This window comes from Asterias amurensis, chromosome 4 (genome assembly GCF_032118995.1).
Source record: "Asterias amurensis chromosome 4, ASM3211899v1".
In the NCBI taxonomy this organism is placed as follows: Eukaryota; Metazoa; Echinodermata; class Asteroidea; order Forcipulatida; family Asteriidae; genus Asterias; species Asterias amurensis.
The window spans coordinates 24,512,188-24,529,003 of record NC_092651.1 but is presented as its reverse complement, the minus strand read 5'-3'; the positions used below and the strand labels follow the sequence as shown (position 1 = coordinate 24,529,003).

At 38.4% G+C, this 16,816-nt stretch overlaps 1 protein-coding gene across 1 annotated transcript in view; it reads left to right on the top strand.

Annotated features, from left to right (window-relative positions):
• Positions 1–16,816, top strand: part of LOC139935670 (adenylate cyclase type 9-like) — an 85,537-nt gene that overhangs the window by 3,090 nt on the left and 65,631 nt on the right. Inside the window, exon 2 of the mRNA XM_071930180.1 lies at positions 7,411–8,937. Coding sequence (XP_071786281.1) covers positions 7,458–8,937 — 1,480 coding nt within the window. The 5' untranslated portion in view covers positions 7,411–7,457. The remainder of the gene's footprint in view (positions 1–7,410; positions 8,938–16,816) is intronic.

Here is a 16,816-nt window from a genome sequence, read left to right as displayed (position 1 = left end):
TTGCTCAAAACATCACTTTATTGCGAAACAGTATGATACGTAATGTACACTGTTGATAGTGTTGTGTTTTCTGAATGGCATTATCTCATTATGATTTAATCATGTGATAATAAAGGCACTGTATTGTCACAGCCCCTGATGATAACTTTACAGAGGCAATGTTGGCAATTGACGTCAACTCTCTGGGCCCAATTTCATAGAGCTGCTAAGCACAAAAATTTGCTTAGCATGAAATTTTTGCCTTGATTATTGCTTCATCAGCCTTGGGATTTGGTCTCAGTGTCTTCTTATTCCCTCGTCTGATTATGAACACTTCCTTTCCCCATCAAATGTGGTCTCTTCTTTACAATTGATTGTCCAGGACTATATTTTCACCATAGATGATTTCACAAAGCACTGAGTTGCCAAAATCACAAAAGTGATTTGTATTGTGATGTCATGCCTTGCGTACATGTAGCAATTAAGAATCATACACAGTTAAGATCAATCCTAGCTCTTTGTCAAATCATTTGCCGCCCTGACACTTTGCCGCCCTGACAACCTTTGATTCTAGAAATGTTAAAAAAAGATCCCGTTCAGAAGTGTCCATCCATTATGTACAGGAGTGATTGACTATTGAAAGTGTAGAGATTGACAAGTTTGTGCCAACATGAAAATTAAGGGGGTGAATTTTAATGAGCACAACTTTGAATGCCCATATCTTCCATCCACATTTCCCTCTGAAATTAAATTTCCATAGTCACAGGCCTTGAATTAACCCACTACACCTAGAATGTAATGAGTGCATCTGTACTACAGCAATTGCCATGGTGCACTGTGCTTGTTGTTCTGGTGCCCATGGCAAAAATATACAAACTAAGATTTGCCTTATAAATGTAAGTAAGTGGAACCTCTTACCTCTTAAGAATAAGTGCTGTGCCCCTTCAAGACAGAAGTTCAAAGCCCGTTTTCATAAAGAAAAAAAACAGTAATTGAAAAGCGACATTACTTTTTTACTGCTTTAATTTACAATCATGATTGTTAATATTGCATACTCCATAGTTACAATGTACGTATACTTATTTATAAATCATTTTTCGTAGAATTAAGGAAACATAATGTCATGTGTATAAATCTTAACTAAATTGAATTGAAACCAAAGTTGGTAGTGCATGAACATGACAATTGTAAAAAAAAAACCTGGAAGTGTAGCCATCAACTAGAAACTAAAAATAAAATTGATTGACTGAGTGAGTGAATGTGGAATTTCAATTGCAACCACAGCTACATTCTACTCGCTCTTTTTAATGAAAGCTATTTTTAGCCAAGTTCAATGTGAACAATTTGGGTTAGGCTTGTTGGGTTGGGGGGGGGGGGGGGGTGACGGGGGGGGGGGGGGGACACCATAGCTATGTGGTTGTTTTAAAGGGTATATACTATTCCTAACAAAAAACACAATGTCCACAGATTTACATTAAACTTACACAGTTTGAAGATTATGATAGTAGACAGCTTCCCTTGAAATTTTACTTACTGAGGTGCTGTAGTTTTTGAGAAATGAGTTAAAGTAATAATTTTCATCTCAGTTTTAGCATGTAAAAACGTATTAACCAGTTATGCTATGGTTTTGGTATAATATCATAACTGGTTAAGGGGGTTTTACATGCTAAAATAATTTTGGTCTCATGAGACCAAAATTATTTTGTGACTTGTTTTACTCATTTCTCAAAAACTACTAACCTTAGTTAGTAATGTTTGAAGGGAAGCTTTCCACTATCATTATCTTCAAACCCTGTAAGTTTAATGTAAATCTGTGGACATTTTGAAAAAATACCCGAATTCTTTAACCTGTAAATATGATTATAAAATGGTGTGTATTTGAGTTTTAGTTAAATGTGGAATATTGGACACAGTGTAGGATGTACCTCTAAATATCAAAATTTAGAAGTTCGGGATTCCAGCATAACATGGCAGATTATCGGGCGATGCTTTCAGACAAGGTTTTGCGGTTTTGCAATTTACAGCTGGAAGCATTCTCATATTTTCTCAAAATAGAATTTATAACAAAACCTAGTGCTTTTTATGAGAACCCTTTGTCTTTCCTTTGTAAATGCAGGTTTCAATGAGACAATGACATTCTAAAAAATGAAACTATAACTCCGGAAGTTCCTAAAATAACACCACAAAGAGGGATGACAAAGATTTGTTCATACACTGATGTTCAGTGGTGAATTATAGTTTACGTTCCTGTAATTGTTAGTGACACTCAGGTGTGAACCTGTATAAGACCCATGGTCCAGGGGAAATAGGTACGTGTACAATGTAGACTTGAAATTCAACTTACACCTGTATGACAATCTGTTCTTATTTTACTTTTAGATGTCAGACACTGCCTGCATACTTTTTATTATTTTTTTTTATCAAGGCAGTGGACACTATTGGTAATTGTCCAAGACTAGCCTTCTCAGTTGGTGTATCTCAACATGTGCATAAAATAACAAACCTGTGAAAATTTGAGCTTAATCAGTCATCAAACTTGCAAGATAATAAAGAAAGAAAAAACCACCCTTGTCACTTGAAGTTGTGTGCTTTCAAATGCTTGATTTCGAGACCTCAAATTCTAAACTTGAGGTCTCGAAATCAAATTCGTGGAAAATTGCTTCTTTCTCAAAAACTACTTTCTTTTAGAGGGAGCCGTTTCTCACAATGTTTTATACCATCAACCTCTCCCCATTACACGTAGTCAATAAAGGTTTTATGCTAATAATTATTTTGAGTAATTACCAATAGTGTCCACTGTCTTTAATGAATAGTTTTTATCTGGCACTATTTTCGGCCTAGCAGCCTGGGAACAATTTCATAGTACTGATATAATTGAATTCATTTTGTATAGCATTTGGGTTAGTTACAGTATCTACTGGCAAATTATTGTAAAATCAGATGTAAAAGGAAATAGTTGGCAGGGGCCCCCTTATAATAACAACAAAATAGACAATAGGCCTACATGCCTAGGTGTGAACAATTTGACTGTTAGTATTATAAATATAATTTTAATATCAGTTTATGAAAATTTGTGTACCTTACATATGTCTGTTCAATATTCTTGACAGAACATAAACATGTAGCTCAAGATGTTTGTCCCTTAACGTTTGCATCTTGATCAGCGAGCTTCATGTACATTGTACGTGTTATGCTTGAAACCTTGTGGGGATGTAACCCTGACATTCACCCACTGTACATGTCCAGACACAATTCTCTGATGAGATTAAGATAGCCTGGAATTGTGTGATTACAACCTCAAACTGGACTTGTCACTTTGAATTCACAAACAAATTAACCGTAAAATGATAATCCTGAGTTAGATTGTGCGAGGACAAGGTACACTGCAGTCGTGGCCATCGAAGCACCCCCCCCCCCTCTCCTGAAACAATGAGGTGTAACTTATGTATTACTAGCGCTCTGGTTGCCTTTAATAATAGTAACCGTAATATGGTGTATATTATGCACCCATGTCTGTCATAAATTTAAATGCCACTCCTGCTGTTAAAATGTCAAATTTGGTGGAGCTTGATAAGAATTAGAAAGATTATAAAAACATGAGACAGTAATACGACACCTTGAAAGGTGAGCTGACGCATAAATTGCTGCCAGACCAGCCAGATACATGAGTACACCCGGGCAAACCTCTTCAGTCAGGGATGAGAAATTTTAGACTTTTTTAAAAATCTGAACTCAGACTTTTCAAGTCAGCTTTGCGAAGAAAATCAATTGTTATTTTGTCCACGTCGCTGGTTATTTTGTGGCGTGTCATGGTCGAGCGGTTGAGAGCAATGGATTCAATCTCAGGTGTTTGATCAGCAGAGTGTGGGTTCGAGTCCAGGTCGTGACACTTGCTATATATAATTTGGGAGGTAGTGCTTTCTGCTCTACCGGCCAGGCTTTGGATTGATGATACCCAAGCCTACATCCGTATGGACTGTTAGAGGGGTAACCTTGTTTCAGCCCTAGGAGTAGGCGGCAACGGCCTCTGGAATAAAATAATTGTAGCTCACACCTTGAAGTGGCCTTCAGGCCTTGTGGGTCTGGAACTTGCATAATAAAAAATAAAAAAATAAAATAATAATAATAACAAAGAAATCTTGCCCTTTGATCTATTTTGCTGAGGACACTGTTCCACTGACACTGATTTTACAATGGAAGTGGCCTTTTCAAAATGAAAATGGCCTTGCCTTCTCAAAGATGAAATTTCAGGCCTGTTCCTGGTTAGTGCACTGGGTTCTTTTGCAAGCATTACACATCACAGCTTTACATTCTACGTACGTCCCAAAGCAATGGTGGTTACATGTAAGTGTCTTGCCTAAGGGCACAAATGCCAAGACTGGGACTTGAACCCACACTCTGCTGATCATAAACCCTAGAGCTTGAGTCCAGTGTGCTTGACCGCTCGGCCACGATGCACCATTTTATTTTATTCTCCTTGCACTTCATCTGTGATTGCAATGAGACAAAAATATGGTCGGAATTGATGATCACATTACATGTAACCTGAGCTAGTGTTTACACCGATGTCAGGAATAAGTCCACCGTGATTTGTTGTAAACATAACAATAAGGTGTACAAAATAACTGACTTTTGTGTAGGTTTTTGTACATTATGTTTGATTTTTTTTATTGCAATTTTGACCCAAAACGAGGCAAAAAGCCACTCTTGGTTAGGATAGGGGCTGCAGGAAGAAAACATTTATGCCGAAAATAACTCAAAGGAGCTGATAGTTGGAGTTGCTATTCGTCTTAAAATAGTCTAGATCTGAGAGGACAAGGGCATTTTCATATTATTGCAAATAGCACTTCCGTTGTAAATGGGGACACTTGTCAATGGGACACTTTTGAAGGGGCTCTGTGTAATTCCATGCCTAGTCAAGGAGTTCCAAAGAGATGTTTGTTATTGACTCTTTGTTCTCCATCTCAGCGAAGTGAGAGTGTATGGGTGAGAAGGAAAAAAAAGCCTGGTTTTATACTCAAGCACACTCACAGGGGGAACAGAGTTGAACATACTGGTGGCACATTTAACATTAAAACATCTGTAGAAAAGACATAAATTGTAACCGTTCCCATGGTGACATTTTTCGCTTAGGTCTTGCTTGTACATGTACATGTAGCTAAAAATATTGCTTTAAAATTTGGTGTCCAGGCCTGGAATTTCATCTTTGAGAGTGCAAGGCCAAATTTTGTCCTTTCAAAGGGCACTTCTGTTGGAAAATCTTAAGTGATGGGAATATTTGGAAGGAGCACTAAGGCCAAGACCAGGGCAATAGCACCTGGAATTCCAGGCGTGGTGCTCCACAGCGCCTAATTGAACGTTTGGATTGTCCCAGAGCTCATTAACATTTTACTGTAGGCCTATATTGTACGTGTAGTACATGAATTGTGCGTATGGAAAACAAGATTTCGTCACAAAATCTTGCCAAGCCCCCATTTATCATCGCAATTGGGTTAATCGTAAACCTGTTCAAACTGCAAAGTTTATACAGCATCGTTAGGGGGGCGTGAAAGTCCCAAATATAGACTGATCTATTAAGCCCCGCCCACCTTGGCAACTTCCCAGCAACGTGGCTCATGTAGGGTGGACGCTTTACGTCTCAGTTGTTACACAAAATACTGGATGCAGTAAACCAAATGGTGGCAGCTTGTATTGTGAAATGTGATATTTTTTTATTTTGTATGCGCAGTCACGGGTGTGGTTGGTCAATGCAGGAGGGAATGGAGCTTTTTTATCAGTGTAATCCCTGAGCATATTTATTAAACAAACTTTGACTTTTTTGTAAATTGAAAATATTGCTAAAAATAACCCACATTATTTGATCGTGATTCAATTCTGCTGTAAATTAATTTGACAAGAGAAAAAAAGAGAGAAGTTTTTCCAATCGGTAAAATGAAATGAACTGGGAATATTTGCCTATTGGTTACTAGCCTCTCAAATACCATGACATTTTAGAGCTTCCCGTTGAACAAAAAAATCTTGCATAATGCAATTTTTATATGAAATGTCAGTTTATTCGTGGAAAAAAAGGCATTGTCTGCTTCAGTGTGTCTGTGACTCAACTTCAGGCTTCTTTCCCCCAGGGTTCCTCTGTCTGGAATTTTACAGATTTTATTACAGATTTTATTATTAAGTTTCGCTTCTTTTCTTCAAACCTTTATAATTTTTTCCCCCTGTCTGTCTAGAAAGGTTCATTTATCAGTACCATGTTTACATTATGCTGTCATTTATTTTGATATCAGCAACTAGCAACTATCCTCTGAAATAACAGGAACTTCTGAATGGGAAAAGTAAAAAATAACCCAGGAATACAGTTTAGAATTATCTGAAAATTGAGTTTAATATATCCTCAGTTTCATTCATTTTACTCTGATTTCCTTCCTCATCTATTTATACTGATTTGATGTTGACAATCTGGCATTCCTTCTCTCACCCTTAACACTAGCTCGGCGTAAAATTTCAAGTAAAAACTGCTGTGGGCTGGTAAACACCATATCTACAAACAAATTGTGCATTCCACTTCTTTATAATTGTAATATTTTTTGTTTTGTTATAGTACTTAAAAATGTGTGAAGTTAATTTTAAGTGCTTGTGAATGTATATTTGAGCAATAAACTGGTTGTGATCATTACTATTAAAACACCAGAAAGATATGGGGAAAAACACAATATCTAGGCTACTAAAAACTGAGGGGGGGGGGCAAGTAAAGCGCAGAGTTTATTAAGTCCACTGGGAGTGGGATACTTTACAAAAAGTTTGAAGTTTTAAGGGCAAGGCCTGCTCCTCATGTCTGTTTTGTTATAAAAGCACTGGACACAATTGGTTATTACTTAATAGCATAAACACTTACTTGCTAATGAGCACCAGAGAGCTGTTGATAGTATAAAATCTTGTGAGAAACTGCTTCCTATGAAGTAACATTTTTTTTAGATAGAGGTTACTGGTAATTTGTCACTCAAATATTAAAAGATTGCAGGCCTGAGAAGTTTTTTAGGCATCTGAAAGCACACAAATTTGTTCAACAAGGGTGTTTTTTCTTTCATTATACTCTTGACTTCAATGACCAATTGAGGCAAATTTTTTACAGATTTTTTATTTGTTTGGATACACCAAGTGAGAATACTGGTCTTTGACAATTACACAGGCGTCCAGTGCCTTTAAAACATTTCCCAGTTTTGAGTGATCGAGATTCTCGGAAATAAGTAGAGCATTCCTTTTAAACTACTCTCATGTTGACACTGGTTTAAATCTTCTTCAGATCATATGGCTTGTGTCACTTTGATTTAGTTATTGTTGGTTATACTGTAGACTGAACGCTAGATGACATTTACTCTCAACAAATGTTGCATTTTCAATCTTAAAACTTTCCCTGTACATGTTTCTCTACCACAGTTATGAAATGGTCTTGAAGTGAAGTACGCCCAACTGATTCCCCCAAAATGGCAGGCAATGCAAGCGACATTGAAGTTCACTTCAACCCAAACGCTGATGAAACTCCCGTTGAGGTCACCCTCCGTCGCCGCAGCTCAGAGAACAGTAGCAGAAAGCGCAGCCTCTGCCCTAAGCTCTTTGAGCGGGCGTCAGGCAGCTGGTGGAACCCCAAATTTGACTCCAGCATCATCGAGGAGCAGTTTCAGATCAACTCTTTCTCGCAGATTCGAAGACGTTTCCGCTACGCGTTATGCTACATTCTTGCCGCCTGTGTGGTTTGGTTGATCTACCTCCCGATACGGAACACAGTCGCAGATGAGTCAGAAGATGACTGTCTTGGAGACTTGCACCTGGATTCTCAATCATGGATCATGTTTGAGGTTGGCGTAGGCTGTCTCCTAGTTCTATGTATTATACTCTTGGTATTTACTCTCACCGAACACTACCAGAAACATGTGATGAAAGTGTCCATCCTACTGGGCATGTGCCTCTGTGGACTTACGCTAGGCACCTTTGCGTCGTACAGCCCTGGCGGCGGTCACAACACGATGACGATGAGCTCAGTCGCTACCTTCGCTGTATGCATCGAGACCATCCTCATGATGTACACAATGATACCAGTGCCGTTCTTGTACACTGTGATCCCAATGTTGATCTTCTCCGTGGCGTATGAACTGTTGTACTTTGTGTATGTGGACAAGCATGCCACGCCCGGTGCCGTGTTCACCAAGCTGTTTCTGCACATGTGCGTGCACCTGATGGGCATCCACGTGTACTTCATGTCGCAGGTGAGATCACGTAACACCTTCATGAAGATTGGGCAGGCGGTTGTCGCCCGTCACCAGCATCAGATGGAGAAGCAACTGAAGGAGACGACCATTCACTCTCTCATGCCTGACACCGTCTTCAGAGAGCTTCTTAACAAATCTGAGAAGGAAAAGAAGGACAGCAATCCCATCTTCCGGCCCTTCTACATGAACCTCATGACTGACGTTAGTATCCTCTTTGCTGATATAGCCGGCTTTACCAGGATGAGTGCCAACAAGAATGCTAGTGAACTTGTGGGCCTTCTAAACGACCTGTTCGGCCGTTTTGACATTCTGTGCTTGCAGCACAACTGCGAGAAGATCTGCACGCTAGGCGATTGCTACTACTGCGTCTCAGGCTGCCCGGAGAAGCGCGATGACCACGCCGAATGCTGCGTCAACATGGGCCTCAGCATGATCGACGCGATTAAGGATTTCTGCAATGACACGGGTGAGAAGGTCAATATGCGCGTTGGCGTCCACACAGGCAAGGTACTCTGCGGGATCATCGGTAAGCGGTGCTACAAGTTTGACGTGTGGTCTAATGATGTGACCCTGGCCAACAAGATGGAGGCATCCGGGATACCCGGGAAGGTTCACGTCTCGGCTTCTACAGCGGAGTTCCTGGGAGACAAGTACATAATGGAGGAGAGCCGAAGTGATCGCCAGACTGTATTCTTAGGTGAGTACTTTTAACGCTAACATTCTTGTGGTACAAAATTTTCCTTTTCAGGTTCATGAACAATATTTTTTACAGGTGTTGTTCTGACGGTAAATTTCCAGATTTCAATCATCATTTGTCAGATGGTCCCTGTGCCTGATTGCTCAATTATCTTGGTTTTCTGTAGCAGGCCTCGTCAAAAGCCAGAACCATGCGTTGCTGCTAAAGCTGTTGTACAATTTGTCATTGAAATGAACATGTCAAAAGTTCTATGAGTGTAACTTATTGGTTGTTACCTGTCTGTGTTTCAATTTGCCTTGAAAGTTTTTTTCTGATCGAACACCATAATGTGCAGTCAGGGTTAGGACACGAGTCCTAAGGTTATTGCTTCGTCAACCTTGGGTTTGAGTCTTAGTGCCTTCTTGTTCTCGTCTTCGAGGCCTGATACTTAAATACATGTGTTTCGCAGATAGTATTTTTATTTTTAATATTAATAATAATAAAACCATAGCGCATCACTGCAAAATTCCCTCTGCACTGTCAAGTGGAACAACATTACAATGTGTTTTCACCCAGGGTTAATGAATTGTTCTGATTTGTCGGCCTGTTTTAGTTGCAATGGAAGCAGTTGTCTCCATGGCCCTCTGAAATGCAGACCTCAAATTAACCCACAACACCCACAAGCAATTGCCGTGGTGCCCTGTGATTTTGCTGTGGGGCCCCAATACAAACTTACTATTTTCCCTTTAGACGTTTTCCTTACCAGAGAAAAAATTACTCTGCCCCTTCAAAGTTCAAAGTTCAAAGCCTGAAACTATTCCAGTAGAAACTAAAATTTCCCTGAAAGAGGTGTACTTTATTAATAAGCGAAACCTGACTTGTCCTTTACATTGGAACAAACAGACCTGAAGTCCTGAATGCATTAAAACCATGCATAAAGAAAGACTTCAGGTCTGATGCATTAAAATCATGCATAAAGAAACAACCTTGCAATCTTCTGATTGTACTTTGAATTATATGTAATATAATAACGCACTGAACGTTTGGATGCTATTAATAGAAGCAATTCATTCATTATGGACAATTAGATGTGTACACACATCATGGTGGACACAATCTGACTGCCATCAATGTGTATTCGATGATTGCGAAAATACTCTGGTTGTTTGTACATGGTGTAGTTTGGTGAATTCATTCCTCACACATGAAGAAAAACACTAACAATGTACATCCCTATAGGCCCTCTAATCAGCAGAACAGTGGCATTGCCTAATCAGTTGTTCAGTCATTGAACTTTGAATGAACCTTTTTGACATCATTTTTTTCTCTTTTTTTTCATGAAGGTTAAATTAAGGTACAGCAAACTATTATGCGTGGGTGGTGACCCCAATAGTGGGCTGTAAACTTTTTCAGAATTGCTAAAAAGTGTATTGGGCGTTTTCGGTTTGTAATCGAAAATCACAAATGCAGTGTTCGCCTTTTAAAGTTGTCTGTTGGCCAAATGCCAGTTAAAACACCCTAAGACCAGCCAAAATTTGGTCTAACTGCACGCACATGTAATTCGGCAGGCTGTGTATAGTTCATTGTGTGCTGCTGCCTCTCCCTGATTCTGCTGAAAGACCCCTAAAAATAAACCAATATGTCAATGTGCCGATGAGTAGAATTTAAAAGTTTGCATGGTGGAAGTATCTTAAAAACTAATAGGCCTAAGAGGTTTGCGGTCTAGCACCATGTGAAAATCTCTTTTTAGTAATGTTGGTTCTAAGAAAGAAACGATAGTTAATTTTTCGATCAGTATGCTCTGATTGTCTTCAGGAGAATGTCATGGATGTTCTGATGAACAAAATTGAAAGTCTTCCTGATTATGGAACCTTAGATATATGTCAAGTTTGCATCGTGGATAAAGAATATTCTGTTTCCCTCTTATGTTGAATGTAAAATATCTGCCTGGTTGTTGTACAAAATCTCCCTGATTACAAGAAGCATTGTCAGCTGATTGTTCATATCGCTTCATTTACACAATCCCATGCTAGTGCAGGGGTGAAAGGATACCCCAAACTACATTATGGACCAGTGTATTGCTGAAGGACTCTAGCAAAAAGACAAGCTAACTGGTCCTGTTGGCTAGTGGGGGCATGGGTGGCCAACGTGATCTGGCCAGGGCCCAATTTCATAGAGCTGCTTAAGCACAAAATTTTGCTTAAGCAAAAAATTCATTGCTTAGTAAAATCAGATTACCGGCCAAGACTCCACTCAATTGTTATGCTAAGTAAACAACAGCTAAATACTAGTCATTAGCAATGTATATGGCATGAAATTTTGGCCAGTAACATGTGTAAAATAAGCGAGCTATTTTCGTGCTTACGCAAATTTTTTGCTTAAGCAGCTCTATGAAATTGGCCCCCTGATGGTAGACCTGTACAGTACTTGACGACAGATTTTAGGCCTTGTCCTTTCCAGCACTGGCCTAGTCAATTATGACATTCCAAGCATGTGTTACACATGCCTCGTGTACATTTCATGTGTTGTTCATGTATTGAACATGTTCCAGGGTTGACAGAAATAGCGGACCCTTAACACAGGAACCGTGCTCTGGATCTAGGGCTTTTTGACCTTGGGTTCTGTGCATCAATTTGAGTCTCAATGTCATCTCTACTGCTCTATGTCTCTACACAGTCCTCAGTAGCTCAAGGACAAGGAGCTGGATATATGAAGCCAAGGCTGTGTGCAGAGGGTTTGGGAAATCTATGCAGTTTGCTAGGGCATAGGGGTCACCATGACACTGTGTGCTGTGGATGTACTGTTTATGTCCTGGATCCTCAAAGTATTGTACAACGTACAATGTCTTTTTAAAGTTTTTCCTTTCTTTTTTACAAATTTGTATTTTTATCGTACGTAGCCTAAGATGCACAAACAATTTTCACGTTTTTTAAAATGATGTTTATAATAAACTGAATTGAAACTGAATTGTACTGTACATATATACACGCATAGTGTAAAACATTCTTACTTGTGAAACAATTTCTTAATCATGTCTATTCTTATAGGATTCTTATATGATTCTGACTCTCTTATAAGAATCTTATGAGAATTTTTATAAGAATCTTGTAAGAATCTTATAAGAATCTTAAAAGAATCTTATAAGAATCTCATAAGATTTTAAGTTGGAATCGTACGGGCTGTCAGCACTACAGTAGGTGTACACTGCGCATACAAGGTACAGTGTATGGACACCACTGTGTAATACTGTACAGTTCTATGTACACTGTACGTACATGTATGCACATTTGACAAGGGAGGCTTGTAAGTTGTATATGTACTGTACATGTATGTACATGTACATTGTTATGGTTGTTGGTTTTTGGAGGCTATATTAAGGAATACTGTTGGAAGGATTTGGTGCACATGTTTGTATTACATCGTTCATTACAATAAGCGTGTGTATAGCCTAGACATGGTAGCAAATTCTCTTCGTATTGCGTGAGATGTTCTGCACAAATCCAATGAATTTTTGACATCAATTTGTACCAGAGCCTGCCAACTCTCCCTGATTTTGCAAAAAGTTCCCTGAAAATGTTTCCCATTTTTAAAAAATGTACTGAACTGCAATAACTACATGTATAAATATCTCCCTGATAGCAAGCCTACAAAATCACCCTGATTGCAAGATGCAATATGTTGGCATTTATGCATTGTACAGTATACACTAGTACAAAACATAGGCCATACAAAATGCATTTTACAAGTGACAAATGTCAAAAGCTTTAACCATACTCGAAAACAATTACGTCCGATGTAAATATGCACCTATTCGAGGCAATCAAACTAGCCAATTAAAGTCTATAAATAATTACCCTTGAATTTAAAAGCATTATGCATGCACAGTGCCAATTAAGAATGCCTGCTGGAACAAAGGACGCGCACAAAAAAACCAAGACACCGTATGTTTTTCGGGAAAACATCCATGAAGGTGTGAAAGGGAAAGCAACAACATACATTTCAAACTATCACTTAGTCATCCAATGTACAGTCTAAAAATAGTAACGTATGTATTGATAGAGTAATAACTGTGTAAGGGATTCTATAAATAGCACAGTAAGAGCTTCCGCCTTAAGGAAAATCTACACAGTGTGTTTGTACATCTGGGTTGTGTGCAAGTCGCTATGCAGTAGTTGTGTGCCATCGATATTAATTAGGGGCTATATGTGAAGTCATTTTGTTGTTTGTGCAATGTCTGGTGTGTTGGTATGTGCCGCCACTTCCTGAATGTTTTATTTCATTGCCAGACCTTAATTGAAATTTTAATTTATTGACTATTTAATCCGGAATTTATGCAAAATTAAATGTGAAAAATTTATTTAAAAGAGAAAGAAAAAAAAAAAAGAAAAAAATTCTTTAAAATGCAAAGCACTGTGTGACGTTGATTCTTTGCAAAAATCTAGCGAATCTATTGTTTATGTGGGGCTCGAACCTCCGAAAAAGTGTCACTGGTACTGTTGCTCAAAACCGTCTCTGAAGCCGAGATATCTTTTACAATCTGAAATTAATTGTTTTTTTTTCTATTATTAAAATTAGCTATCAAATAAAAACTTTGATCTTTTTTTTTGGGGGGGGGGGCGGTCTTATGTATGATTACATTGCCGAGCAATCGAGGGCAGTGGACTCAAATTCTCCAAACAGAATGTTGGTTTGAATCCTGGCCTGACCTTGAGCAAGGTATATTTATCATAATTGCTTCTCTCCACCCAGGAGAGAACTGGCGAGAAATGGGGAGTAACCTGCTTTGAACTGGCATCCTGTCAAGGGGGAATATTAATAAATATTCTCAGTTGTTTTTATGCCAATGAAACCAGACATAAAGACTGGACTGATGAGCTAGTAGCTCAGGACAGATTTTAAAATAATATTTTTTAAAGCCGCAGAAAATAAAAATATTTGTAAATTATTTAAAAGTATAAATTGGGAAAAAACTACATAGACTGCAGGACTTGTTTCATTGTGGGGTTACGCACTAAAATGACCAGAGTCTGGCTAAATGGCTCAGTGGGTATTCTGGAAAAAACTTTCAAAAATAGTATGTAAATTCCCCAGCCTTTTGCTTGATTTAAGATTTTATCAAAATCTCCTTTGGCCTTCAAATTTTCTTGGTATCACCAACGGAGGAAAAAACCTATTTCTAGTGATGCACTGAGTCTGTAAACCTGTAGAATTGCAACATATGGGAGGCTCCTGGTATGGGAGAAACACGGCCAGCAAGCCATTCTCAGGATTGTTCACACTCATTCCTGTGAAAATTAATGCTCTCAAAGTTTCTCTAAAGTTTTGGAGGTCACGGTTTTGATCACCCAATTTTCGCTCAGTAGGCCTATTGTTTGAAGCTTTGCATGGTGTGTGGCTATAAAATAGGAAGAACTATAAATAAATAGTTCAAAATGTCAAAACCACACAGCTCTTCTCAGAGCCAACACTCACACAAAAGAGATTTACTTATTTATGTAACCGCAAGTTTGCTATTTATTTATAGTTTCTTCCTACCCAATTTGCTGTTGAATTTTTCCTTTTGACAAAGTGCACATTGGAGAATGCTGGGCACCATGAAGGACATCGAAAAGTCACGAATGACATTGTTATTTTTATTTTTATTATTTATTTTTTTGCCACAACATTGCGTGAGTGTAAACAACAAATACATGTATCATGGTTGAATTGGCATAGAGTTATCATTGTTCACAAAGTGTTGCACTTAACGCCAGTGAAAGAAAACCGGAGTATGCGGAGTATGCAGTTAAGCACGTGATTATTGGAGGGGAACTTCATTTTAAAAGTATTGTTTAAAATTCTGGGAAACACTGAATAATTAATGAGGCTCAACTTTTAAATTACTGTGCATTTCTACACCTCAAGCCTTTATGTACTTCAGAGAGGTAATTGCCTCCATACCATTGTGATGACCTTGGTGCCCTTTGAACATCGTTGAAAAGTTCCAGTTGTTTGTTTCAGTTGCCCTTTACTAACAATTCCGATTCCTTCTGTATCACAACAGTGAAGGATTTAGAACTAGGGGCTGACAGGCGCCCCTCCCCCTTTAAACCTCATCAACTGGGTGAGGCTAGAGAGACAATATTGAAAGAGTTATGAGAGCTTGAGATTAGAACTCATTTTGTACCCACCCCCCCCCAAAAAAAAAAAAAAAAAATAAAAAATAAAAATGCATTGGGGAATACAGGCTACCAGACTAGTCTGCCCAATGTGTTGTGCTTCATTTGGACCGAAAATGGCATCTACCAACACGGGACTAAAGAAAACCTGTCCCTCCATGTCGCAACTCTCTGGGTCGAACAGACCAATCCTATTTTGTTTAAAATTCCAAACAAGTTGGTGTGGTGTGTCATACGTAGGAGAAGAGGTTAGTTGAGGATTTAGGTCACACGCTAGCCAAACTGTCTAGTCTGTTACAGGCCTTGCTTGAATGTCGTTCTTAAACGGGTACTGCAGTATCCTCTGGTAAGGGGCACACCTGTGAGGAAATGTAAATTTGTTTTACCGTGCAGCAAAAGCACATCGCACCACGACAAGAATTGCTGTGGGTGCTATGGGTTTGTATTCGAGGCCTGGTCTATTTCTACCTCCATGGTATTACTAAGGGTTCATATGAGAAACTACATGTACCTTGCCCTTAACAAACAAGCATGATGTGTTTAACATGTATTAGGGTCTGATATTGTAATTGTATTTTAACCTCTGCATAATCGCTCTTTTTTATATTGTGGATTATTTAGATAATTTAAATTAAGGAAGTTTTGAGTGGTATTTGAGCTTGATTGCCATCTGCAGCTACAAAAAGGCAATCAACACGCCTGACAAGTTTTATTACGCACTCACAAAACGCACGCTTCATAAATAAATGTGACTTTTGATGAGAGCATTTTCACCTTATTGAGTTGTATGTAGTTTGACTACAACATTCCCAATATGTATGGTTTACCAGCATCATTGGAAATGGTTTCAACCAACTAATCAAATACAACTTCAGCATTGTCACGAATACGTAATTAGTAATTCACTAACACTATTAGTAATTCCTCAAAATAATTGTTAGCATAAAAACTTACTTGGTAACAAGCAATGGGGAGCTGTTGATAGTATGAAACATTGTGAGAAATGGCTCCCTCTGAAGTAACCTAGTTTTTGAGAAAGAAGTAATTTATCACTGAAATATTTGAATTGAATTTGAGACCTCAGCTGAGGTCTCGAATTCAAGCATCTGAAAGCAAACGACTTGTGTTTTTTCTTCCTTTATTCTCTCGCAACTTCGATGACCAATTGAGGTGAAATTTCCACAGGTTTGTTATTTTTTACATATTTTAAATGTTGAGATACAACAAGTGAGAAGACTGGTCTTTGACATGTACATGTACCAAAGGTGTCCAGCCGTCGATTTCACAAAACTCTTCCTAACTTAAAAGACTAATCTTAGGACTTAATACGAGTCCCAACCCTGCACTGTAGCATGCAGACCTTAAGATTTATCCTAAGTTAGGAAGAGTTACTCGTCCTAACTCGAGATAAGACGAGTCCTAACTCTTTGTGAAATCGACGGCTGTGTCTTTAAAGCAGTAGAAATTGACTTAGCATAAAATATCATGCTTAAGCAGAAACATGTTATCAGTTATGACAATACATTTCTACTGGTTCCATTAACCATTAAATACAAACAGGTTTTTATATTACTTTAATTTAAAAGCTAGCTTTGAAGGCCCAATTAGCAGAAAGCTGTTAAAAGCAGAGAAATTAACTTGTTTCTTGTTTTGTTTTGTTTTAATGTCTTAAAAATGTTGAAAACAAATTCTATACTGGATTTAACAGACAACCACAACACACACATTCTCAGCTGCTTTGC